The sequence below is a fragment of the Spermophilus citellus genome, assembly GCF_964194105.1.
Source record: "Spermophilus citellus genome assembly, chromosome: 7".
Taxonomy (NCBI): domain Eukaryota; kingdom Metazoa; phylum Chordata; class Mammalia; order Rodentia; family Sciuridae; genus Spermophilus; species Spermophilus citellus.
The window spans coordinates 96,357,239-96,383,363 of NC_138188.1; the positions used below are offsets into that span (position 1 = coordinate 96,357,239).

Consider the following 26,125-nt stretch of genomic DNA (forward strand, 5'->3'; position numbering starts at 1 on the left):
GAGGTGGGAGTGGGGCTAGAGAGAAGGGAGAGAGTCGGAGAGCACAGCTGTCCCGGGGAGCAGGAAGGAGGAGAAAGTCTCTTCTTTCAGTCCCAGCGCCCCGGCAAGGAGGAAGGCGACTAGTCTAGCAGGCTGAGTCCAGCTTCCCAGACATGAACCTTTAGCCTGGGCAACGGAAGGGCAGCCTCATCCTGCTTTCTCCGCGCCACCCCTTCCATGACCCAGGTCCCCACCAGAGGGAAAACGCTGCCCTTCAGAGGCGAGCTGGGAGCGCGATTGTCCCGCAGCACTCCGCCTCCGTCTGCGCCGGGGCCGCTGTGGACCCGCGAGGGGCGGAGTGGGCGATACCATTGGAAAGGCTGGGAAGGGGGGGAAACGAGGCAGGAACGAGGGGCGGGGCCGGCTAACCTATTCCAGATTTTCTTGTCCTTTTTAAAGCTCTGTTTTGGGAAAAACCCCGTTATCATAGTGGATGAAGAGGTTTTTTTTTTTTGTTTTCTTTTGAAGGGGGAGGAGCGTGTGTAGGAGGGCAGGGTGGGAGGAGGCAGCACGCACCCCGGGATCAGACGGGAGCCGGAGTTGCGGAGAGGGCAAGCGAGTCCGGGTGCCGGCTTTGAGGGTCGGCTTGCTCTCCCCCTCCCGCGAGGGCGGGGTGGTGCGTTCCGAGTTCCCAGGAGTTCGAGGCGGGCGGGTGCCGGGGGGAGGGGAGTGGCGGCGGCGGCGGCGGGCGGCTCCCGCTTCAACCTCAGCAGTGGCGTCGGCGACGGCGGAGTCGAGGCACCCGCGAGCGCTCGGCTGAGTGTCAGCCGGCGGCGACGGCGCAAGAGCTGGGAGTTAGGGACACGCGCGCCGGACCTTCCGCCGCCGCCGCGCCGCGGCCGCTGCTGCCGCCACCCAGAGCCTGAGGCGCCGGGGCCCGGGGAGCCGGGGGGCCGGCGGGAGAGCGGGCCGGGGGGAGGGTGGGGTATGGCGCGGACCCCGGGGCCGGCCCCGCTGTGTCCCGGAGGCGGCAAAGCACAACTTTCCTCCGCTTCTCCACCCGGGGCCGGGCTCCTGCTGCCGCCCCCGACGCCACCGCCGCTGCTGCTGCTGCTGCTCTTCCCGCTGCTGCTCTTCTCCCGGCTCTGTGGTAGGTGAACCGCGGCGGTCGGCGCGGGCGGAGGGAGGCGCGACCGAGGGTCCTGGCGCGGCGGCCCGGCCCTCGCGGGCCGCTTCCCGGGGCGGCGAGGCGGTTATGTTCGGCGGTTGGCTGCGCGAGCGTGTGCCGCGGACTTTGGCTGGAAACTTTTCGCCGCGCCCCGGGCGAGGCCCGGAAAGGGCGATTGCAGCGCCGTCCGTCTTAGCGGCCGCGCGGGTCTCAGTGCTGATGGCCGGGGCCAGCGACGGTGCTTGGTGCGTGGAGCTGTGGGGACCGTTACTTCCTAGCTCTTTCGGGAAGCCAGCGGAGAGCGCGGACTTCTGGGCTGGGGTTAAGATGCCGGGATGCACGTTTTGCCGCCTCCTTTTCCCCCATCTGGTGAAACTTAGCTGTGATGCCGGAAACCCTAAGGACCGGAGTCCGACGGAATGAAGCCTTCTGTCCTCCTCTCATGGCCTTCCACCCGGGAGAAGGCACCATCTTAACCCACCCTGCCGCAGCATCCCTTACAGTCAGTTTTCTTAGGTCCTTGGGCCCTATTCTGCCCTGGCAGCCTCTGACCATCCCGGATTGAGCCCGGTCGCTGCCTTCCAGTTTGGGGACGTGTCTGCCCCTGTTTATTTTAGGACATTCTATTTGTCTCCAGGACCGAGACATACATGTTAAATACTTGATTACATGGATTGCCGGCTGGGCTGTCTTAATCAAAACAACTCCATACCTATTCCTACAGTTAATCTTTCCCTTGTTTTAGTACAGTTTTCCTGGCACATTTGGGTCTAGTCTCTTTGTAAGTTCGGTTCCCAAATATCTCAGACTAGAGGCCTACTTTTTAAGGATTATATAAAAAATTGCTTTTTATGCAAGAAAAATAATCCTAAATAGTAATTAACAGACTACAGTGATTTGGGAAAATAAGACGACAAGTCTTTGGAGATTAGCGCAAAATGCCTTTGGGTAATATCAAAATACTGCAGGGCATTATTCATTCAAGAGCTCTTTTTTTGGTGAGGAAGGTAAGGTGATGGGCAGAACTTCCCACTTGATCAAAGACTGGTTTTTAGTGTATCATGAAATCTCGAGCCGAATCTTTGCCAACATTTATTAAAAGGGGGTGAGATGTGTGGGAATTTCTTGGATAGTGTGAAGTGAAAGGAAGAGAAACCTGTTTTGGTTATGTGAGTTAAGGTAAGGTAGATGGGTATGAGGTAGTCAAAGTTATGAGATTTGAGTGCCCCTCATAGGCTGAGAATTTTCATTACCAGTTCACCATCAGTAGTGTAATGAAAGTTTCTGATTTACACAATGTAGTAATGAAAAATGACATGTTATCTAATGTCTAGTGTTCTTGCCACTCCTCAGATGTTTAGTTCCAAGACGCAGATCTTAATGCTGTTACTCCTTTACATTGTTATAAGATTTTTGATTGAATTTGTGTGATATTTTTATGTTCCACTAAGCTTACAGTTGAGTTCCAGGATAGTTGAAAAGGACATTAACAGTTTACTGTCTTGACTATTCAGTTTATATTTATGATGGGAAGAATATATGTACCTCCACAGAAGTACATTTGTTAAGGAAGAATGAGTAATACGTACAGCTGATAAGGAGATATAATTTGCATAATAATTTCACAGTTTTAAAAACGAATTGGTTATTTTTTGAAGGAGCACCTTGGTTTCTTAAAAATATGTTCAATAATATGCTATTAGAGGTCTTGATGTTTTGTTTTAGAGCCTAAAAACTTCAGAAGTTAGACTTTTGGACTGTGATTTAGAGGAAGTGTAAATTGAAGTTTTTAAGAGTCAGCTCTGCTTGTAGTTGTAGTCATAGACACTAGCTTGGTGTTACTGTGCACTGCTCATTTAAAGAGCTTCCTTTTTTGGCTTATAGTGTTATAACACCCTAATTTGTGAACCCTTGTGACAAGTTTTTTCCATTAAACTCTTATTTTAGAGTTTAGTCTTTGAATAGGACACAGTTGTTGTGACCTGGGGATACTTAATAAGTATGGAAATAGAATTTTATTCTTGTAAGCTATTTGTTGATCTAACAACCTGTTGATCTGACTACTAATGCTAGTAGTGCTAACATGTATAGTACTACTTAGGAGATTTGGCATGTACTTCTGTTTGAGTAGAACTAGTTTTAGAGTTGCTAAGGTTTTTAGGCTTTAAAGAGTTTACTGATTTGTTACTCAGAATGCTTTGTTTTATCATACTTAGATCTTTCTTTTCCATGCTATTTTTGATACACTGCTTATTTTTAGTATAGCCTTAGTTATGGTTAATGTTATCATGTTAAATTGACTAGGAAAAATGTCCCTCACAACTGGTAAACCTCATATTCTGAAAATATAAAAATTTATGTCAGATATGCTATTTGTTTTGTGTTATACATTATCTTATTTGAAGATTTGAACTTTTAAAATGAGACATTTACAGGTTGACAAATTACCAGATTTCATTTCATTTTTTTTTTTTTTTAAGTCTAAGAAAGTCCTAGGTATAAAGTCAAAGTCCTAGGTGTAAAGTCAAGTGGACTAGGTTTACAACAACATGTCACCAACAGACTTCATTTGTTTAATTCTAAAAGTCTGTTTCACTTTGATGAAAATAATCAATTCATAGGCTGGGCACGGTGGCACATGCCTGTAATCCCAGTGGCTCCAGAGGCAGGAGGATCATGAGTTCAAAGCCACCATCAGCAATTTAGCGTTGTGCTAAGCAACTCAGTGAGACACCCTGTCTTTAATAAAATACGAAATAGGACTAGGGATGTGGCTCAGTGGTCGAGTGCCCCTGAGTTCAATCCCTGGTACCCGAAGGAAAAGCAAATAATCAATTCATAGATTATCAGATTTATCTGAATTTTCTCTCCTACATTTATCTTAAGAGGTAGAGAATATTAGCAGGGATATGGTATTGATGACTAAGAAGATAGACAACTTGACCTTTTATAAGGTCCCTTTGACCCTGGGATTCTATGGTTCTTTGCATTTTTAGCAAGGTTTTGTCTTAAGTTGGATGCTTAGAAGATGATAGAAAGATCCAAGATAATAGGGAACATTTAAAAAAATTTAAGTGAAAGGATAAAATAAAACAGAATGTTAATATTTATTACATAGCACATCATAAACAATCTTGTCTGATATTGGTGATTTTTAAAAAAAATTTTTTGGGTACTGGGGATTAAACTCGGGGACACTTGGCCACTGAGCTGTATCCCTGGTCCTATTTTGTATTTTATTTAGAGACAGTGTCTCACTGAGTTGCTTAGCGCCTTGTTTTTGCTGAGGCTGGGTTTCAACTCTCAATCCTCCTGCCTCAGCCTCCTGAGCCACTGGGATGGCAGGCTTGAGCCAGAGTGCCTGGCATGGTATTGGTGATTCTTAATTCTACTCTCTTGTCCTGAATAATTGAGCTTTCACATTAATTGACTACCTGTATTTACACTTTATATCTTTTTGTATGGAAATCAATGGTTTTTAAATTTTTGTTAAATTTACTTCAGATAAGTATACTGATGACCAATTTTAAAAATATTAGAATGTAGTCAAATTGATTTTATTGTCTATCTATATGGAAACTATTTGAATCTTCCCTTAATGATGTTGAATGCATTTTCAAGATTTTGGCAGTTCTGTAAAGTCACTTAGAATAATAGGATTATATTGAAAATATGGGATTGAAAAGGGAGTCATAATTTAACTTCTACTTTGTCTATTTTCTGGTAGCATCTGTTTGCGGCCAACAACATTTGTTACCTATATGAATCTTTCCACATCCTAAACATGTATTATTAAAAAGTCAACCAAATTTAGAAGCAAGTAAAAGGAATAAAAGCTTCATTTTAAATTTTTTGAGGGGTGTGTAATTAGGTATATGTACCTCAACATAATATAGCAATATGCTTTGATCAGTTTTGTTCCCCTGTACCTCCCCTTTGATCTTCCTTTCTATAGCATTGGAAATGTGTGGGGCATTTTTGTGTGTATTATGTATACACACATACTTGTTAGGCAGGCTGAATACCCCTTACCCCTTATTCCAAATGCTTTGGCCCAGAAGTGTTTTGGATTGTTTTTTAGAGTTTAGAATATTTTCATATGCATAATAAAGTATTTTGGGAATCCAAGGTAAAATATGGAATACATTTATGTTTTTATATACCTTATACATATAACCTGAAAGTAATTTTATATAGTATTTTAAATAATTTTGTGTATGAAACAAAGTTTCATAGTGTGGACTCTTCCACTTGTGACATCATGTGTATTCAGGATGTTTTTGATTTTTGGAACAGATTTCAGATTTTTACATTAGGGATGCTCAACCCATTCCTACATATTTACATATTTATATTTTAATTACTCAGAAACTCAGATACATTTTGTATCTATAGAGTTGAGGAATAAAACATAAGTTATTTGAAATTTATTGACAAGAAGCTAGTTATGATATCCTTACCAAAAATAGTATTTTGACATTCTATGATTTACTGTTAAAAATTAGTCAATATTCCTTGACATATTCTGTATTCTATTAAAGCTTTCATAAAAATTGACAATAAACACTAGATGATTTGCAAAAAATGTGACAATTAATATTATTAATATGTAAATGGTGGGATAAAATCAAGTAACCCTCATATCTGTAATGAAATGTTAAAGATGATTTTATGTAGCACACTCATCTATAAATCTGGGTACCATTAATCTCTCATACTTTTGATCTGTCATGCTTTTTTTTTTTTTTTGGTTGTGGGGCTTGAACTCAGGGGCACTAGACTGCTGAGCCACATCACCAGCCTTGTTTCGTATTTTATTTAGAGACAGGGTCTTACTGAGTTGCTTTGCACCTCACTTTTAGCTGAATCCAATTTTGAACTTTCGATCCTCCTGCTTCAGCCTTCTGAGCTGCTAGGATTACAGGTGTATGCCACCATGTCCAGCTCATCATGCTTTTGATTACCTTATATATTTAGAAATTCCTTTAAATTCTTGGACACATTCCTTTCCTGAATTTCAGTGAACTTTTTATTTTTGTACTAATTTAATCATTTATTTAAGTAAAGTTTGTTGCTAGCCTTTTTCAAGAGTTGACTTTAGGTTTTTTTTTCCCTAAATGGTTCACTTATAGTGTAGTAGGTCATCATTAGAATTTTAGAGAAAGTTTGTCCAATGAGTCTAGATGTCTACATATTGTAGTTACTATAGTTTTCTTAGAAATTGTTAATTTATAATAGTTAATTTTATCTGGTCTTTTTAATGCATCATATTGAAGTTTTTTTTTTTTTTTTTTTTTTGGCAAGCCTGTTGATTGCCTACTATTCATTCTGCTAATTAAGAAGGGAAGAGCTGTTAAATTGTGAGTAGATATTCAGAAATTGGAATTTGAGCCTTATAAAAACATACCAGCTCATAATTGGATTAAATAGCTGAAAAATGGCAGTATGTTTTCAACACTTTTGCTTGTGGGTTTAAGTATTTTGTATATGTTATTCTATAGATAAAATTACGGTAGTTTTGCATGTTTTTAAACTTTATTTGGCTTCCTTTAACTTCATGGTTTAAAAAAAATGTTTTTATTTTAAATGGGTTGACTGTTGCTCCTAGTAGAAGCTCTTTAAGTTCACAGCCTAGGCTTCTTCAGAAGAAATAAAATAGCAACAAAAGTGGGGAGGTGTGGAGCTCTATAAATCATTATTTTTAGATTACCAAGGTTAGCAAAAAAAAAAAAAATAGGGTATACAGATAGATTTAAATCATAGATATTAGGGAATCTTCCTTAAAATAGCAGTGCCAGGCTTCACTATGGTTTTATTGGATCAGTAGTTTTTGCAAGACTGTTGAGGAGTGGAGATGTATTTTGAGATACATTTTCAGATGATTCTTTCCCCCAAACTGTTCTATTTTGACAGCATTTTTATTTAATATTTCACCAGATGTGATCATACTTTTAAAAGAACCACACTCCACCATTTTATTCACAATTTTGTATCTGCATGTGTTTGCTGTGTAGTTGATACTCAAATTTCTTTGTGAGTTTAGTAGCAAAATCAAGTTTAGTTTATACTAGCATTGTACAACAGAAATACAGTGGGAGCCACATAATTTTGTTTTCCTAATGCCACATTAAAAATGCAAAAAAACCCAATCAAACCTAGTATGCTTAATATGATAACCAAAATATAATTTCAGCATTTAATTGACATTAAAAATTTAGATGTCTTATGTTTTCTTTCATATTAAGGTTTTGGAATCCTGTGGATATTTTACACTTTACAGATCATTTCAATTTGGACTAGCCATATAGTATACCCAGTAGTCAAGTGTATTGTGAATGTTGAATACCACTTTGGTCAGTGTTAAGTATCAAGTATTCATTGTCTTTGAAGTTGATTATGCTCTTTTCCAGTCCTATTCATAAGGCCTTGAATGACATTGCTCTTCCTTCCTAGCTAGTCAAATTCTGAAGCGCATGGCATAAGATTGAGTTCCTTCAGCACATCTTGCACGCAGTGAGCATGCATATTCTCTTCATTTTTTCACTCTTTGAGGTATGGGACAATGTTTGTCAAAGTGCTTCCACAGTACACTAATCTTAGAAAATAAGTTTTTGGAAGAAAGTTCCGTATTTCATCACATAATTGTCACAACCACATTAATGTATATTCTTGAGTATTCCAAGTATCCTGCCCTTGCACCAGTTTAGTAATAAATGTATTTTAAGTAATACTGGCACAGTTTTTAAAGAGCCTCACATAATAGTCATCACTTTTTCATAAAAAACTGGCATAAAATCTGGAACAATTATGTGGTGAAATATGGTACCATAATTGAATATATTTGGGAATGGGAAAAATGGGAAAAACTGATCATACACCCCTTAGAAAGTCATAATATGCATTAATTTACTAATGGTATATGAAATTAAGCAAAATATACTATTTTACTTTAATTGAAAATCGTGTGTGTGTGTGTGTGTGTGTGTGTGTGTGTGTAATACCTACTGACATGTTGCAGAAGCTGTACTATGTAGAACACTATGGGAAACATTCTTAAGTATGTCCTTTTTTTTTTTTTTGGTACCAGGGGTTGAACTCAGGGACACTCAACCACTGAGCTCTACATCCCCAGCACTATTTTGTATTGTATTTAGAGACAGGATCTCATTGAGTTGCTTAGCGACTTGATTTTGCTAAGGCTAGCTTTTAACTCGCCGCCCTCCTGCCTCAGCCTCCTGAGCTGCTACCACTGCACCCAGCTAGGTAGGCAGTCTTGATATTATTCCTGTCTTGGAAGCATGCGTATTTTAAATTTTAGGTATAAACTGATAGGCTTCAATATATTACTTGAAATAGCACTATACTGATTTTTCCTTAAAAAAAAAAAAAAACTATACTGGTTTTTTTCTTAAAAAAAAAATTCTATCTGCCCTCTTTAATTTCTTCTTTTTTGTTATCATCTTACCCATTTTGAATCTGAAGTGTCTGCAGTATTGACCATTTAGGAAGAATACAAGTTTCTTTAATGTTGCAAAATCAGTTTTGCATTATTTAACCAAGTATGTATATAGTTCACACAACTTCTGTGAGAAGTATTTTATTTATGTATGGCAAATTTCATTCTAGATTTTAGTTTTAGGAATAAAGTGGATACATTTAAGATAACTAGTGATCTTTTAATGGATATATACCAGTGCTGCTATTAAGAAAGACTTGAAAACACCACTGGGCAAATACAAAAATAGGTGCACAGAGCTATGGCTCCAACTCAGTGTTTGAGAACATTATGAGTGTGCTTGACTCTTCTAAATTACTTCAGTTAAGAGGGAAAACAAAAATATTATGAAATGTTAGTATTCATAAATTATGGCAAGATTACTTTCATATAGTAACTATTTCTGTGAGTTATCCATGACAGACAGGATTGTCATTAAAACATTTTAGATGGTTGTATTTGAAGTTTATTAATAACATTTATAATTAAATCATAGCACTGTGAGCCAGATTAGGATTTCACAAATGTCTACTAATTTGATTTAAATTGGCTATAAGTTCAACTGGATACTGACTGTGACAGTAAATAGCCTAGTTTTTAAACATGCGTAGAGTTGTGCTAGCTCTTTTATTTCAAATACAAAATTAGAAAAAATTCTTGTTAACCATTTTTTTTCCTGATGAGATTCAAGTGGGAGAAGGTATATAGTTAGTTAATAGTTCTATCATTGTTAAGTGTGTAGGGCTACAATGTCAGAGCAGCATTTTTTACCAATTCATGAAGTCTGTTTATGTTAAAGGCTGTAGCAGCCATGCTAAATCTCTGCAGTTCTGCTTATTAAAGGAGATGAAAAACTACTGATACAAACCTAAGAAACATGCAAATGATGTAGTTGTATTCAGTGTCAACATTTATGATAGCTTCTCCATTCTTATAAACAGTGTTAAAATTGTGAATCTTTGATCATCTAATGATGCATTTTGTCTAGTTCACAAACAGATTGAACTTCAGTATTGAAATAATAGTAAGGAGCCTGACATAGTGGCACATGCCTATAATCACAGCAACTAGGGACTCTGAGGCAGGAGGATTGTAAGTTCGAGGCCAGTCTTGGCAACTTAGTGAGATCCTGTATCAAAAAATTTTTAAAAGTCTGAGATGTAAAGTGCTGAGTCTCCTTATCATTGTTCAGTCCCAAGTAACATACACACACAGAGAACAGTAGGGATCTATGTTTTTTCAAGTTGTTGCCTTCTATTTTGTTGTTGTATATTAGTATAATGGCAAAGGATTCATTTTTTTTTTCTTTTAAAGCTGGTATAAATCCTACAGTTGACTAATTTTTGAATAACGAAAACAAGGTATATCAAGGTTGGAATTAGCAATGTTAATGAAAACATCTTTAAAAAAATATATATATATAAAATATATATTTTAGTTGTAGGTGAACACAATATCTTTACTTCATTTTTATGTGGTTCTGAGGATCGAACCCAGGGCCTCATGTGTGCTAGGCAACCACTCTACGAATGAGCCACAACCCCAGCCCAGGACATCTGTTCTTATCATTAAATAACACTGTCTAGTTAGACTATTGACATTATTTTCTGTATTTGAGAAAATAAAATTAGGAAAGTAGATTAATTTTATATTTTTCAACTAGAAAGTATTTTCAAATTTTAGATTTTTAAAGGAGTCGTCAATTATGGTGGGTATTTTAAAGCCATACATTTTTTGTCAAACTAATTTTCTATATGTATCTGGACATTGATGAATTTTCATTGTATGTAATAGTTGACAATGAAAATGTTTAAATATATAAGTAGCTGGTGAAATTTGTGTACAGCAAAATCTTTTGTCCTCATAAAGCTTTAATCCTGACAACATATGTTAAAATATAACTACAAATCTAAAGTTCCCTAAGAAAAAGAAATGTTTTTCTCTGAGAATACTGCTGTTGCTTTGCTGCCCTCTACAGTCATATAAAATAGTAGTTCTGTAGATTTGTCTCCCATGAGATGATTAGAGTTCTGTCATTGACCTCCAAGCTTTAAATTTCAGGAATGAGTTGAGTAATGTTTACTGTAAAAATATGGTGAAGTTTAGTCAGTCACAACAGTTGATCTATTATCCAAAAAAATAAAGGACATAGAAAATAGTGCTGGGTATAGATTGAGTTCTACTGATCATTAGTCAAGAAACAGGTGAACCATGTTGCCAGGCAGTATAAAGGATACCATGGTAGAAAAAGGTATAGTAGCTGCTCTGAAGCTGATAAAAAAAGCTTTATTATTGGTAAAGCTAATGGCTTGTTAGAAAAAAATGGTGAAGCTAATGGTGTGTTAGAAAAAAATGTGTGTGTATATATGTATATATTAAGTGTGTGTGTTTGTGTGTGTGTGTGTGTATTTGTAACAGCATACAAGTGGTATGACACAGCTTTTTAAAAGACAGGTCTTCCAGAACAAAGGAAATCCAATTAGAAGAGAGAAAACTTTGGAACTGTTTTCAAGAATATATAGAATTCAAAAAGGCAAAACCAGAGCCATTTCCAAAAGTAAAGAGGTAATATTTAAAACACAAAGCATCTTTTACACAGGAGGACTCTGTTAGGTCCCTTGAAGTATTTGCCCATAAGAAATGTAAAATTCTCAGAGGTGGGGGATATGAATTTAAATCCAGTTACTTCTCTGGCTGTTTCATTCCCTATAAAATTAGCTAAGTAATACTTCTGTCACAGAATTGCTGCGAAAATGCAGTAAAGGACTCTTACAAATACAACTAACAGAAATGTAAGGGAAAATGATCTCATTTATTTTAAAAAATGTAAGTGTTGTGGGATTATAGAATAAGGAGTAAGGAACAATTTAACTGAGGATGGGAGAAAATTTAAAGAGCAGCTAATCTTGTGACTGAAACTTGAAGGAAGAGTTTAGATTTATATTTTTGAGGTAAGTTCAGTGAAAAGCAAGGAACACATTACAAATTGAAAAGTCCACTGGGATGAGGACTCCAAGAAATTTAGTGTTCCATGGTTTTTAAGTGTGAGCTTCATGGAAGAAAGTCATGGCTTGCCTTTTTTTTTTTTTTTTTTTGGCTGAGTTGTTTACTCTGGAGGCAGTGGGCATTGAGAAGCTTTTGAAGACAAGTAACTATTGAGGAAATGGTGATTTGAGAATATTGTGTAGCTCTGGCAGCAATGTTAGTTGAGCAACAGGCAAAAAAGGAAAACCATTGCAATGGACCATGGGAATAAAGGATTACACAAATAAGTGGCAATATGGTAGAGAGGGATTTGAAGGTAAGAATGGATCTCAGAGGTTGATTATATGGCATTTGGATATTGTTGCGAGTGAGAAGGAGTTAAATAAGAATTAATTTGGGTTTCTCTCTTAAATGATTAGGAAAGGATGGTGAATAAATTGACAAATTAATCTAGTGAAATTTTGGAGGCTTTTTTTTTTTTGGTATCCAGGATTGAATTCAGGGGTACTTAACTAAGGGCACAGTCACGTTACCAGCCTCCCCCACTTTTGTTTTGCATTTTTTAATTTAGACATAGGGTCTCAGTGATTAGCACCTCTCTAAGTCACTGAGGCTGGCTTTGAACTCTCCGATCCTCTGCTTTAGTCCCCCAAGATACTGGGATTATAGGTGTGTGGCACCGTGCCACGCAAACTTTTGGAGGCTTTTAAATTGTGCTTTTGTGACTTGTTTTGGAGCTATAGTTGGAAGCCAGAGTAGGAGTTAGGAAGTGAAACTGGGAATTATCAGGATTGAGGTATTTGGATTGGATGAGGTGTTAGGAGAGGACACAGTAGAGAGAGAAAGAAGAAGAGGAAGAGAAGGAAAGGATAATGAAACCTGGGAAGGGAACATGGTGTGGGTATTGGGGCGGGGGGGGGTTTGAGACCTGTATTTTGATTGGAGAAATTATCACAGAGAGGCAGAGAGGAGAGAAATCATCCAAGAAACTTGATAAATAAATTTAGTAGTCAGTAGAAGTTCAACTCATAACAATAAGTTTGTGCTGGTAGCTGTTAATATTTAATCAAGCACTGAGTCTGTGGGACATTATTCTTGGTATTTGTGAAAGGATAAAATATTCATTAATTAGCTGATAAAAAATAACATGTTCCTGGAAATTAATTGTACTTATGTATTAAAGGAAGTACAATATAGAGTCAGTACCAAGTGCCTTTTGATGGAGGTTGAAGAAAGAATTAGGTATTGTGGAAGGTTGTATTAGTTTTCTCAGGATGCCAGAACAAAGTACCACAAATAAGGTGGCTTAAAATAACAGAAATGTATTGTCTTATAGTTCTGGAGTCTAGAAGTCAGAAACCAAGTTGTCATTAGGGCCATGCTCCCTCTAAAACTCTGGATAAAATCTTTTCTTGCCTTTTCATAGATCCTGGTGGCTACTGTCAATGTTTGATGTTTTTTGCTTGCATTTGGCTTACTACAGTATCTGCCTTTGTTGTCACATGACATTACCTTTATGTTTATCATGGCATTATCCTCTTATAAGCAAAACAGCCATATTGGATTAGGGTTCATTCACCCTACAGTTCCACCATCTTAGTTACATATGCAGAAATTCTTATCCCAATAAGGTCACATCCTCTTGGTAGCAGGAGTCAGGGCTTCAACATGTTTTTGGGTGGACAGAGTTCATTTCATAACAAAAGGATGATGACTTTATTTTCTCACTGTAAGCTAAGATTTGGGGCTTAATTTAAGTCAGAGTACCAGATAAATACAACATTTCAAAAAAAAAATGATGAGATATAAGCTGGTTTGAATAAGATTTGAGACAGATTCATGAAATATTAAAACTTCTTTATTGACATATACATAATTGTGCAGTTGGATGAACAAAGAGAATATATCCATCAAATGATGACCCTGGTTAAAAAATAAAACATCAGTTCTCCAGAAGTCCCTTTCACATTCATTTTCCATCATAAATCTTCCTTTGGAAATAATCATAATTCTCTTAACATCACAAATTCGTTTTAATTATGCTTGAACTTTATACAATACTTTGCTGAAATTATTAGATCCATCCATGTTGTTCAACAGTAGTTCCTTTTTTAATATACGGTATAGTATTTGGTTCCATGAATATTCCATATGATTTATCAGTTTTAATGTTGGACAGACATTTGGAATGTTTTTACTTTTTTACTTTTTTTTTTTTTTGTACCAGGAATAAAATCCAGCGGTTTTTACCACTAAGGCATATCCCCAGTGTTTTTTTACACTTTATTGAGAGACAGGTTCTCACTGAGTTGCATAGGGCCTCCCTAAGTTGTTGAGGCTGGCTTTGAACTTGTGATCTTCCTGCGTCAGTCTTCTGAGCTGCTGGGATTACAGGTGGACGCCACTGTGCCTGCCACTTTGAGACTTTAATGAATAGTACTGCTGTAAACCTCATTGTACCTGTCTTGGTGGTGGAATTGTTCATATTTTGTATGTTTTGCTTTTGAAGGTGTTTATAACAATTTATACTTCCACCGATAGGGTATTAAGAATTTCATTTGCTCTATATTCTCACCAGTCCTTTGTGATACCAGTATATTTCTTTTAACCATTCTGGTCAGTTTGTAATGGTGTATCATTGTGGTGTTAATTTGCATTTTCTTAATAATTGAGACCTGAGATTTATTTGAATATTCTCATTTCTGTAGTGTCTGTTCATTCTCTTGTCCTTTTTATTCAGTTGAGTTGTCTTTTGGATTTGTAGAAATTGTTTATGTGTGCCTAGGTATGAATCCTTTGTTATATGTATTGCAAATATCTTCCATGTTGGACTTTTCACTCTATTAATTGTGTCCTGATGAACCAGAAGTTCCTTAATATCTTACTCATTTAGTCAAAACTCATGTTTTTCTTTGCAATTGTTTCTTTGTTTCTTGTTTACAAAATTTATATTTAACACACTATCTTGAAACTTTTTTCTTAGAAAGTTTCCTATTTTGTCTTTAGGGTAGGATACAACATTAGAATTAATTATTGTAATTTTATGTGGTGGGCTCCAAATTGTTTTATTTACCATCCAGCCAACTATTTCCATTTATGTGAAAAAAAAAAAACCTCTGCTGTGCAATGCTGCCTTTAATAAATTAAGTAGTCCTGTATGTGTGACCTTATTTTTTTTTTACTCAGTTCCATTGGATCATTTTTTTTCTTTCTTCACACAAATATCATAGTGTTTCATATGGTTTTATATCCTGGTATTGGGTAGATTAAGTCTATTTGGCAAAATTTATTGTGCTTATTGTTAGTCTTGGTCCCTTTTCATATAAATTTTAGTAGCATTTTATCAATTTGCACAAAAAGTCCACTTGAACTTTTATTGGTAATACATTAAATCTATGTAGTTATGTCAACTGAATTGACATCTTTATAATAAAGCACGTCTTCTAATTTGTGAACTTGGTTAATCTCTGTTTACTTAGATTTTCTTAAAAAAAACAAATTAGTTTTTTGTGTATTAAAATCTTACATAAGTATAACTGTAGATTAAATTTAATCATTTGAATTACAGATTTATTTTGTTATTTGATGCTGTTGTAGGTTATATCTATGAAATATTTCTTAGTTGTTTGCAGGTAAATAAAAAGATAGTTAAAAAAAAAAGATAGTTGATTTTGACATATATCTAAGGATCTTTCTTAAACATGATTTGTTTTTAATTCCTAGTAGATTTTTTTGGATTTTTCCATCTGTACTGTCATACATCTGTGAATAATTAAAGCCTATTTTTCTCCAATCTTTATACCTTTTTCTTTTACTTAGCCTTTTTGTATGAAGACCTCAAGTATGATACTGACTTCATATAGTGACTGCAAGCATTGTCTCATTTTTATCTCAGATTAAAAAAAATGTTCAACATTTCAGAATGAAATATAATATTTTGCTATTTTTTTAATAGAACCATTTTTATTAGATTGAGGCTGTTTGCATTACTAGTTTTCCTAATTTGCTAAGAATTTTTATCATGAATGTGGGTGTTTAATTTTATTAAACACTTTATTTAAAAGATAATCATAAGATAGTTCTCCTTTTATAATGTGAATTACATTCTTAAAACATATTAAACTATTATTGTATTTCTTGAATAATATTACTGGATTGAATTTGTTATTTTTTTCATTTATGTTTATAAATTATACTGGCCTAAAATTTTCCTTCCTTAATGCTTTTTGCCAAGTTTTGGTATTAAGGTGTTGCAGGATTTGTTAAAAAATTCTATTGTCAAGTGTACCTGAGTTCAATCCCCAGTAGCCAAAAAAAAAAAAAAAAAAAAGCATGAACTAGGTTTTAGAAAGGTGAGACACCCACTACATGAAGCCACAAACTCAGAGTTAAATCATACACTCATTTATGAGGCACAAGTTTCCTTCTGTTAGAACATAGGATTTTTCCACCTACAGATGAAATGATTAAAGTAATACTAAAATCTTCTGTAATGTTTCTCATGCATTTCAAATAGTCTATCATGCATGAGGCACTGGGTTCAATCCTTAGCACCACATAAAAAAATAAAATAAAGATATTGTGTCCATTTAAAAAAACTAAAAAATAAATATTAAAAAATTCTAGTATCGTTTTCTACTATAATAGTTTGATTGGTTTTATTTATTTATTTTTCTTTAACTGGTAGAATTCATAGGCAGAGCCATTTGGCCTGGAATTTTTTTCATTTTTTTCTTTTCTTTTTTTTAAATAGGAAGGCTTTTAGTTGAAGATTCAACTTTTTAATAAATATAATACTAGTCAGGTTTATCATATCAGTTTTGGCACATGGCATTTTTGTAGAAATTTATTAATTTTATAATTTCATATCTGTCGACATGAAATTGTTTATAATAAACTTATTTTTATAGAGCATGTCTTATTTTGCAGTACTAGGGATTGAACCCAGGGCCCTGAGCATATGCTCTGCCACTGATCTACTTCCCCAGACCTTTAATTATCTTTATAGGAGAATCATAGTCATTCCATAGTTTTTCATTTCTCCTATTGGTATTTTGTGCCTTTTATTGTTTTCTGAGTCAGTCTTTTCCAGTTTATTAGTTTTATCAGACTTTTCAAAGAACCCCCCTTTAACTTGTTGATTCTTATTTTCTGTTTTACATTATTTTCTTTTAATTTTTGTTTCATTTTCTCTACTTTTTTGAGGGGAGGGTACTTCTTACTCTTTTTTTTTTTTTTTAGTTCTTGAAATATGTGGTTAGATTACTGATTTTCACTTTTTTCTCAATTCAGCCTATATATATATATATATATATATATATATATATATATATACATACATACATACATACACACACACGTGTATATATATATACACACACATATAAATATATACATATATGTATATACACACACACACAGATTTTATGTGTGATTTTGTATACTCCCATGTGTATTAACTTCAAAACATTCTAACCTTTTTCATATGAGTTTTTTTTTTTTGTTTTAAAATTTATTGCTTAACATGAGGGGAAGATGGGGATAAGTTATTTTTATTTCTAGCTTAATTACATTGTATTGAGGAATTTGCTCTGTGTGTGATTTCAGTCTTGGGGACTCCTGTGCATTCAATTTTGGCAATTTTATGTACACTTGAAAAGAATGGACATTGCTCTTTTTGGGAGCAATGGGACATTGCGTTTGTGCTAGTTCATGTGCGTGAACATACTTGCTTTTTCTGTGTGTATACTCCAGTTAGATTAAGTTGGTTTTGTTGTTCAAATCTTGTCTGATTTTTATTTTCTGGTATAGTTAATTACTAAGAAGTGTATTAAAATAATTTACCAGAATGTGGGTTTGCGTAATTTTTTCTTGTAATTTTATGAAGTTTGTGGCTTGAGATTAGATTATGAAGTATAATCAAATCTGTTATTTCTTCCTAAGTCTTGACTCTTTTATCATTACTGAATTGCCCTCTATCTGTAGCATTACTTTTTGCTGTAAAGATACTTTGATTCTAGTATAGCTACATTTACCATTGTTTTAGTTAACATTTGTAATTTTTTGTTTTCCTGACCTTTCACCTTTTCTTTGTTTTAAACTTAAGGCATGTTTCTTTATAAGCAGAATCTATTTTTTTAAAAAATATTTTTTAGTTGCCAGTGGATTTTTCACTTTATTTATTTGTATGTGGTGATGAGGATCGAACCCAGGGCCTCACACATGCTTAGGCAACCACTCTACCACTGAGCCACAACTCCAGTCCCCAATTTTCAGACTCTTTTATTAGCAATATTCATTGTTCAAAATTATGTTCTTTCACATGTTATACCTGTTTCTAGATTAATATCAAGTTTGACATTTAATATCCATCTTTACCTAAAAAATAATATTAAATTTTTTATTTATTCTTTTTAGTTATGACAGTAGAATGTATTTTGACATATTATACATATATGAAGTATAACTTCCCATTCTTGTGGTCCTACATGATGTGGAGTTACACTGGTCATGTATTCATATATGAACACAGGAAAATAATGTCTGATTCATTCTACTGTCTTTCTTATCCCCTCCCCCTTACCTTCCCTACATTCCCCTTTGTCTAATATAAAGTACTTCTATTCTCTGCCCACCCTTATTGTGGTTTAGCATCCATATATCAGAGAGAATATTTGGCCTTGGGTTTTTTGAGATTGGCTTATTTCACCCAGCATGATAATCTCCAGTTCCATCTATTTATTGGCAAGTGCCATAATTTCATTGTAATCTTTATGGCTGAATAATGTTCCATTGTATATATATACCTCATTTTCTTTATCTGTTCATCGATTGCAAGGCAACTAGGTTGATTCCATAGTTTAGCTATTGTGCATTGAGCTGCTATAAACATTGTTGTAGTTATGTCACTGTAGTATGCTTATTTTAAGACCTTTGGATATATACTAAGGAGTGGGATAACTTGAGTCAAATGGTGGTTCCAGTCTGGATTTTCTGAGGACTCTCCATACTGCTTTCCATAGTAGTTGCACCAGTTTGCAGTCCTAACAGCAATGTATGAGTGAACCTTTTTCCCCACATCCTCTCCAACATTTATTGTTACTTATTTTATTGATAATTGCTATTCTGACTGGAGTGAAAAGCAATCTCAGCATATTTTTAATTTGCATTAGCAGAATGTAGTTTTAGAAATTCCATCTTGTAGGCTTTGTCTTGTATTCGGTATATAATTATATATAAGTATATGAGTTTAACTGTACCATGGGGCATTTTGTTTTCCATTTGTCTTTCTTTTTGCTATTCATTCATTCATTCATTCATTCATTCATTCATTCATTCATTCATTGTTTTCCTTTGTATTATTTTAATTCTCATTCCCTCTTTTAAAATTGTAGGTGTTATGTTCTTATTCTGTTCACTTTGTGGCTACTCTAGAGTATAAGATATAATAATTCTAGAGAGAGGGTCTTTGAAATAGAAGAAAGGATACCAGTACTCTATCCCACCCTTCAGAAACTAATATGTGCAAATTCTCATGTTCGTTTTATAAAAAGGCATAGTGTTGGCCTACGTGTACTCACATACACAATGGGTCACACTAAGTTGCTTAGGGTTTTGTTAAGTTGCTTAGCCTGGCTTTGAACTTGGGATCCTCCTGCCTCAGATTCCTGAGTTGCTGGGATTACAGGTGTGTGCCACTGTGCCTGACTACTTTTAAATCATCTCTAGATACTTTTATAATTCCTTATATAATATAAATACTTTGTGAATAGTACTTATACTGTTTTTTTAGGGAATAAAGGCAGAAACAAATGTGTACATTTTTAGTACAGTTTTGTTTCCAAATATTTTCAAATTTCATAGCACTTGGTTGAATCCACAGATGTAGAATCCTTGGATCTGGAAGGCTGACTATACATATATGTTATTTCTCAAAGAATATAGGCACTATGAAACACTTTATCCCTGCTCCATCCTTAGTACTATTGTGTATGTGTATACAGTAAGGCATTTTTATTCTTTTGTATAATAGATGTTTATTTCCTTTATGTATTTCCCTTTTCTGCATCATCGTCATTTCATTGGTTCTTCCTTCTTCATGATAAATTAAAGTTTCCATATGGAATTCATTTTCTTCTTCATGAAGAGCATTCTTTGTATTGTCTTTAGTATAAATCTGATTTTTGTTGGAAATTTCTCTCTTTTTCTTTCTTTTAAAATAATAGGGCTGGGGGTTATGCTTAGTGGTAGAGCGCTTGACACATGCTTGCCCCCCCCCACACACATATATATAACATATATAATTCACATACTGTATAATTCATTGATAAAGTGTATGATTTAGTGGTTTTTAACATATTCACAGTTGTGCAGCTATCACTATAGTCAATTTTATAAATCCTCTAAAAAAAACAGTCATTTACCTTTTACCTTGAATCTTAACCCTAGGCTGCTACTGATTTAGTATGTCTTTATAGATTTACGTATTCTTTTTTTTTGTTTTAAATGTTTATTTTTTTAGTTGTAGTTGGACACAATACCTTTATTTTATTTATTTATTTTTATGTGGTACTGAGGATCAAACCCAGGGCCTTGCATGTGCTAGGCGAGCACTTTACCGCTAAGCCACAACCCCAGATTTACCTATTCTAATGTTTCATGTGAATGTTCTCATAAAATACAGTCTTTTGTATCTGGTTTTACTTCACACAGTTTAGTGTTTTCAAGTTTCATCCATGTTGTGGCATATATCAGTACTTCATTTTAAAAAAATTTAATAATATTCTATTGTGTGGCTGAATCACATTTATCTAGGTCATAATATCTGATTATTATGAATAGACATTTGGTTATCTCTGCTTTTGATTATTATAAATAAACGAAGTTCATAAAGATTTCATACTACATGCTGTAAACATGCATGTACAAATTTTTTATGTGGCCTTATATTTTTATTTAACTTTGGAATTTACCTAGGGTTCAAATTGCTCAGTTCTTTTCTAACTGTATTAACCTTTTGAGGAACTGCTGGACTATTTTCCAAAGGCTTATAGTTTTATATTCCCAACAGCGTTTTATAGGATTCTCTACATTCTTCAAAAGTTAATTATTAGTCTGTCTTTTTGATTATAGTCATCACAGTTGGTAAAAGTGATTTGCCTTTCCTTGATAATTTTTATTATTGGCTACATATAATAGTTTCTTTGAAAACATATTTGTTCACTTTCTCTGCCGATGTTTCAGTTGGGGTCTGTTAATTTTTATAATTGAATTGTAAGAGTTTTTTTTTTAAACAAAAATATTCTATATAAAAATACCTTAGATATGTTATCTGCAAATATTTTATTTCATTCTGTAGGTTGTATTCACTTTCTGATGTCCAGTGTAGCACAAAAGATTTTAATTTTCACTATGTCCAACTTATCTCTTTTTAAATTCTTAGTTTTTTATTCTTCTTACGTCATAGTAAGAAGGCTTTGCCTAATGAAGTTCATAAAGATTTCGTACTATATTTTCTTCTAGGAGCTTTATAGGTTTAGCTCATATAGTTATGTTTGTGATTTATTTTGATTTTTTTATAGAATGAGGAAGGGGGGGTCCATCTTCATTTTTTTTAATGTGAATATCTAGTTTTTGCTAAATTTATTTGTTGAAATGATTATTCATTCTCTATTGAATTGGCTTGATATTCTTGTTGAAAATCAATTGATCTTAAACACAATGCTTTATTTCTTGACTCTTACTACTCTATTGATTCATATCTTCCTTCTTATTATATTACTGTAGTTTTGCTGCATGGTAGTTTTATTACCATGATTTTGCAGAGTTATGAAGTTGGCAAGTGTTAGTCTTCTAACTTTGTTATTTTTTTGTGTTTTGCTAGTTTAGTCCCTTTACTTTTCATAAGTATTTGAGGTTGAATTTTATAGAGATTGTTTTGAATCTGTAGATCAATTTGTAGATTATTGACATTTTAATAGTGGTATGTTGTCTCATTTCTGAACATGGGATATCTGGGATATCTTTTCATTTATTTGGGTTTTCTTTAACACTATTTTGTAATTTTTGTATAAGCTTTACTTTGTTGGTGTTATCAGTGGAATTATCTTCTTAATTTTATTTTTCAGATTGTTCATTGCTGGTTTATAGAAATGCAACTCAATTTTATACATTCATTTTGTTTCCTGTAACCCTGTTGAACTCTTAATTCTAATAGCCTTTTCTTTTGTTGTCCCTTTTGCACCATCTTCTGAGAAGGCCTAATACTGATCCACATTAAAGGAGAGATACTTAAAGAAATTTCATTTATTGTAGAGCATATGCAGAAGGGCATATTTGGAGCTCAGAAGCAATAATACACACATCTTCATAATGTAAAGGAATTTCAAAGATATTCCTGCACAAGATTAGAATTTAAGTATTATATGTTCCATGGGTCTCTTAAACCAGATGAAATGGAAAATGTCTATGTTAATGCTATTCTAGAAACTTAGAATTATAAATATTGATTCATGTAAATAAAATGTATTAAATATTTAGTGCATAGAGTGTAGTGACAATATAAACAGTTTTTTTCTATTGTTACTCAGTATTTTGAGTAATAACTTGTATTACCTTCTTATTTGTTTTTGATTTATTTCTTTAGAATATCAAATGGTGACAATTACTGTATTTCATCAAATATAAGCTGTCATTGATTAAACCAAGCTGTGAATAGTTTATCACTTACACTTTATTTTACATATATTTGATTGTTTTATAATAGTGGACTTTTATTTTTTCAATATTTTATCCATAGGCATAGTTTTGAAAAATCATCATAACTTGCATACATATATGAAAAGGAAAATACAATTGGAAAAGGTTTAATGTTTTCCTAGTTTTTAACATTGAATCTTTTTTGTATTACTTTTTGCCTGTGTGTGTTATACTTTTCCTCAGTGCTATAAAGAAAGAGCTCCTTGAATGCTCTCTTTCTTTAAAGACAGGTTGAAAGGTCTCAAAAATTCTCAGATTCAGTAATTCTTTGGGACTCAGCATATCATAATACTCAATGCTGTGATTTATTACAGCAAAAGGATACAGGCACTATCAGCAAAGAGTCATAAGGCAGTCAGGGGAAAACCGGGCACAAATTTCCAGAGTCCTCTCCCAGAGTCACACAGGATGCAATGAATTTCCCCAGGAACAAGTTGTTACAGTCTTTGTGAAAGTTTCTACCCTGGTTTCTGGTAGCTTTACCTTGACTTGTGACTGCATAACTATGTCCACCGAATTTTTACTGAGAGTCAGTTATAAAGGCATTCCCTGCTTAGTATATACCCAAATTTCATACTCCTAGAAGGAAAGTAGATATTTAGCAAAAACCATTTTGTTTTTAAATAGTTGACTCAGTGACTCACTTTTACTAGTTAATGATATGAACCTTCCCCAAATCTAAGTTATCTGAGGCCACTCAAGGCACTAGGCCTTTTCAAAAATAACATAAATTTAGGCTTGTTATATTGACTCTTGAATACCTAAAAGACTGTCTTCTTTGAGGCTTCATATAAGCCTCTGTTATCTATTCCACAAGTTTTTATTCTGGTGTAATCTTGATCTTACCAGAAGGAATTAGTGGAATATTATCAATGTAGCCTTAAAGGTCACGGGTAATAGTTACACACTATCACTCATGCCATCAGGAATAACAAACAAGTTGACATATGTATAGAGCACCCACATCCCTATATTTTAGAGATGTGGGTGAAAAAAATAGTGAAAAATTGACTTTAAAAATAAAAGTAATTTTTTATAATACTGTATGCTGTATTCAAGTGTTTAACCAGTTTCAAATTATGATGATCATTTGCTGTTGACATGCTTTGTGGAATTTGTGGTGGAAGAAAATAGTATGGTTGGATGATAGTATAAATTTTCAGGGTCTACTTTGAACCATTTTTGGTCTAGAATGCAGAAGAAGCAAATTGCCACATAGTGCTAAAAAGGATTCTAGACATCTAACTTGGTAATTTTCAGCCTCATTCCCCTTTCCCTCCCTTTCTTCAAAACAATTTTGTGTATAGAAAAGTGAAGCTACTCTGATAGGTGCTTCATGTCATCTCCTTTGAAATCCTCTTATAATCTTTTTGCTCATCAAAGGGTGATGAGTTTATATGATTAGAAGTGGGCATGGAGAACAATTTGAAAACCACTTTCTAGTCCTGATTCTTTTTTCTATACATGAAGAATCTGATAGATTCCTATCAATTGAGTTTGTAGTTCTGCTTCTTTGGTCTTAATCCAGAATTTATTCTCTGGATTTGGAGCAGAGAAGATAAAATACTACTAAATTAATAGTGATTCTGGGACTTTTGAGCAGTCTACAAGTCTAAACATCCTAACTATTTTTATTCAGATTGTCCCTTTTCTTGTTTTGGCCAGTAGTTTTCTATATTAGTTTCCTAGGGTTTTTGTGACAAACTACCATATGCTTGTTGCCTTAAAGCAAATTTATTCTTTCACATTTCTAGACTGAAGATCTCCAAAATTAAGATATTGGCAGGGCCATCTACATTCCTGCCAGAAATTATAGGGGAAATTTTTCTCTCTTTGTTCTTGTGATTTCTGGTAACTTTACCTTGACTTGTGATTGCATAACTTCATTGACTCATTCTGTCTTCACATTGCTTTCTCCTTTTTATGTCTCTTATAAAGACACTTGCCATTGGGTTTAAGCTTACCTGGGTGATCCAGGGTGATATCCTGAGACTCTTAGCTTATAACTGCAAAGATCCTTTTTCCAAACAAGATCACCGTCACAGGTTCTTATCTACCAATTTCGTTTTCTGCATTTATGCTTTTTCCCCCAGTAGAGGTAGAGTATGCATGTGAAATGCTAGGTGAATTTTCCTACCATGCTGCAAATTTTTTGACTTCCTGTAATTTCAACCTGCACAATTTCCTATTTCCTTTCTTTCTTACAGTTTCTCTGACTATACTTTAAAGCTCTTGATGTATAAGGAGGATGCCTCCTCTCTTGTTATGGTCCCACACAGATGGGTTGTTAAATCAACGTTAGTTGGGGGAGAAACAGTATATCTTTAAAAACTCAATTTAAAAATTGCCTTTGTGACATCATCTCTTATTACTTTGTTACCTATACTTGATTTTTTTTTTCTGTTATCTACAAACTGCTTGCCTTTTCTGTTTCCGTGGGCTTCCTCCCTGCCCCCGCACACTACGTGCCCTTTAGTGCTTGCTCTTTGCGTTGGAAAGACAAAAACAAAACCCAGTCTACTATGATCTAGTTTACACATCACTATTCTCCCACATAAATTACACAGATAAAATTAGAATAACAATTTGTGGCTTAGCTAAAGGAAAATTTCACTTTCAAGATGTAGTTTTTCTTATTCTGCACACTTCTCTGATTTCCTCTCCCATTTCTTTTTAATTTTGTATCCTTAGCTTATAAGGTGATATGTCCCAGTTTGCCTTGGAATGTCTAGGACTACAAATCTAATTCTGGCATAATTATTGATAATGTTCTACAATTAATAATGTTCTTCTAGGCTACTTTCATTCTTAAACTGTTTTGGCTTATAGAACAATTTATACAGTTATTCTGCCTGTAACATATATTTTCTGGTATCTATATTTTCTCTTTTAGATTCTCAGCCTTAGAGGTGTCAGGCTACTATACTATTTTCTACCTTACAGTATATAGTAGTTAATGTTCTATGAATGAAATTCCTTAAATATTTGAGCTCTTAATATGTGCTATGTATGTACTCTAATCACTTGCCCTATGGTTTTTCAGTTTTCCCAGCCTTGCAAAATCAACTCTAGACCTTTGAAGCTCTACATATTCTTTGCGCATACCTCCCAACTGCTCATGATGCTGGGGTTGGGCTGGAAGGATCACATAACCAAGCAGTTTGGTGGGACTACAGAATCAGGTTTTAGTGTCTGAGTTCAAACAATTCTGTTAATTCCTTCTTGTGCTCAGTGCCTGTACCATGTTTGAGTAGTCTCTTTGACTTTTTTATTAAAAACTTGCTTAGTTAGGTGATAATAGTTCTAGGCTCAAGTATCAGATTCACACAAATAATAATTTAAAGATATGTATTTCTAGAGTACAGGTTGGTCTGGGCTGGAAAGTTTATGCTTTTTTTTAAGTTCTGGTTGGACACAATACCTTTATTTTATTTATTTATTTTTATGTGGTTCTGAGGCTTGAACCCAGGGCCTTGAACATGATAGGTGAGCTCTCTGCCGCTAAGCCACAAACCCGGCTCCAAGTTCATGCTTTTTTATTCCACCCTCTTATTCATCCACAGTTTTAAGTCTCATTCACAGGTCTAAAAAAATTTGCCTCCTTTAACAGCAAGTTTAAGATTTTTTGGTTATTCATGCATGTTGGCATACATGTGGTTAAAAATTTTAACCTGGATTATAGGTTAGTATTTATGAGAATTGATAGTTGCCTAGTTCAAAGCACTAGTTCTTTCTTTACA

The 26,125-nt window shown here is 34.8% G+C and overlaps 1 protein-coding gene across 1 annotated transcript in view; it reads left to right on the forward strand.

The window, feature by feature from the left end:
- Nucleotides 1-216: 216 nt before the first annotated feature.
- Nucleotides 217-26,125, forward strand: part of NECTIN3 (nectin cell adhesion molecule 3) — a gene marked incomplete at its 5' end in the record, with an annotated part of 139,037 nt that continues 113,128 nt past the window's right edge. The window contains 2 exons of the mRNA XM_081301957.1: nt 217-380; nt 534-1,129. Coding sequence (XP_081158083.1) covers nt 217-380; nt 534-1,129 — 760 coding nt within the window. The remainder of the gene's footprint in view (nt 381-533; nt 1,130-26,125) is intronic.